The sequence below is a fragment of the Penaeus monodon genome, chromosome 15 (genome assembly GCF_015228065.2).
Source record: "Penaeus monodon isolate SGIC_2016 chromosome 15, NSTDA_Pmon_1, whole genome shotgun sequence".
NCBI classification, from domain to species: domain Eukaryota; kingdom Metazoa; phylum Arthropoda; class Malacostraca; order Decapoda; family Penaeidae; genus Penaeus; species Penaeus monodon.
Window position 1 is genome coordinate 17,039,439 of NC_051400.1, and position 415 is coordinate 17,039,853.

Genomic DNA, 415 nt, shown 5'->3' on the forward strand with positions numbered 1-415 from the left:
TTGAGTACAGTGCTAGACATTTTGAAGACATCTCCAAATAAAAAATAATGATAACCATCAACAAGCAACTGTGCCAGAAATACAAGTAAAAAAAAAGTAAAAAAGTAATTATGACACTAGTACTATAATGAGAATGAACTTATCTATTTTACCCTAGAAATATATTATAAAAAAGTAAGAGAAGGAAAAAGTGTCATCTAAATGTCTTAAAAAGCACTGGCATCACACAACAGATAATTTAGAAGTCTATGTCCCATCCAGAATTGTCATCCGGAGGCGGACCGTCGCTATCTGGTGGGTATTCATCAAAGTTGCTGCAGTCAATCACAGAACGAACGTTGGGGACAATGGGGGGCGTCAGAGTGCGGTTCTTTAGACCTTCCCAGTAGAAACCTTCAAACCACCTGCAATGAAT

At 37.3% G+C, this 415-nt stretch overlaps 1 protein-coding gene across 1 annotated transcript in view; it reads right to left on the minus strand.

The window, feature by feature from the left end:
- Positions 1–415, minus strand: part of LOC119581792 (cGMP-dependent protein kinase, isozyme 2 forms cD4/T1/T3A/T3B-like) — a gene marked incomplete at its 5' end in the record, with an annotated part of 43,492 nt that overhangs the window by 2,499 nt on the left and 40,578 nt on the right. Inside the window, 1 exon segment of the mRNA XM_037929921.1 lies at positions 1–404. Coding sequence (XP_037785849.1) covers positions 239–404 — 166 coding nt within the window.